At 63.4% G+C, this 714-nt stretch overlaps 1 protein-coding gene across 1 annotated transcript in view; it reads left to right on the forward strand.

Annotated features, from left to right (window-relative positions):
- Positions 1-256: 256 nt before the first annotated feature.
- LOC138866400 (autotransporter adhesin BpaC-like) overlaps positions 257-714 on the forward strand; it is a 3,378-nt gene continuing 2,920 nt past the window's right edge. Inside the window, exon 1 of the mRNA XM_070138936.1 lies at positions 257-714. This exon is cut by the window's right edge and continues 265 nt beyond it. Coding sequence (XP_069995037.1) covers positions 257-714 — 458 coding nt within the window.

Genomic DNA, 714 nt, shown 5'->3' on the forward strand with positions numbered 1-714 from the left:
ACAAAGGCGGAGTACGAGCGAGATCTCCGCTCCTCCCCCTCTTCCCTCACCACTCGCCGCGCATATGGAGGGGTCCCCGCCCCTCCCGCGTGCGGTGGGTGGGCGGGGAAATGTACAACAAACAGAGGAGCTCTTGAGGGAGTAAGTCTCTGGGCCCAATAATGGGTAACTAAACAGAGGCAACACCCACGGCTGGCCGCAGCGAGGAGGCCTCTCATCCCCCTCCCCTCCCCTCCACACTCGGCTTTCAACGGAGATGACACTTGCCCCTCGCCTTCGGTCTACGGCTCTCGGTCTTCAGTCTACGGCCCTCGGTCTACGGCTCTCGGTCTTCGGTCTACGGCCCTCGGTCTACGGCTTTCAGTCTTCGGTCTACGGCCCTCGGTCTACGGCTCTCAGTCTTCGGTCTACGGCCCTCGGTCTACGGCCCTCGGTCTACGGCTCTCGGTCTTCAGTCTACGGCCCTCGGTCTACGGCTCTCGGTCTTCGGTCTACGGCCCTCGGTCTACGGCTCTCGGTCTACGGCTCTCGGTCTTCGGTCTACGGCCCTCGGTCTACGGCTCTCGGTCTACGGCTTTCAGTCTTCGGTCTACGGCCCTCGGTCTACGGCTCTCAGTCTTCGGTCTACGGCCCTCGGTCTACGGCTCTCGGTCTTCAGTCTACGGCCCTCGGTGTACGGCCCTCGGTCTTCGGTCTACGGCCCTCGGTCTTCGG

This window comes from Penaeus vannamei, chromosome 25 (genome assembly GCF_042767895.1).
Source record: "Penaeus vannamei isolate JL-2024 chromosome 25, ASM4276789v1, whole genome shotgun sequence".
Lineage (NCBI taxonomy): Eukaryota > Metazoa > Arthropoda > Malacostraca > Decapoda > Penaeidae > Penaeus > Penaeus vannamei.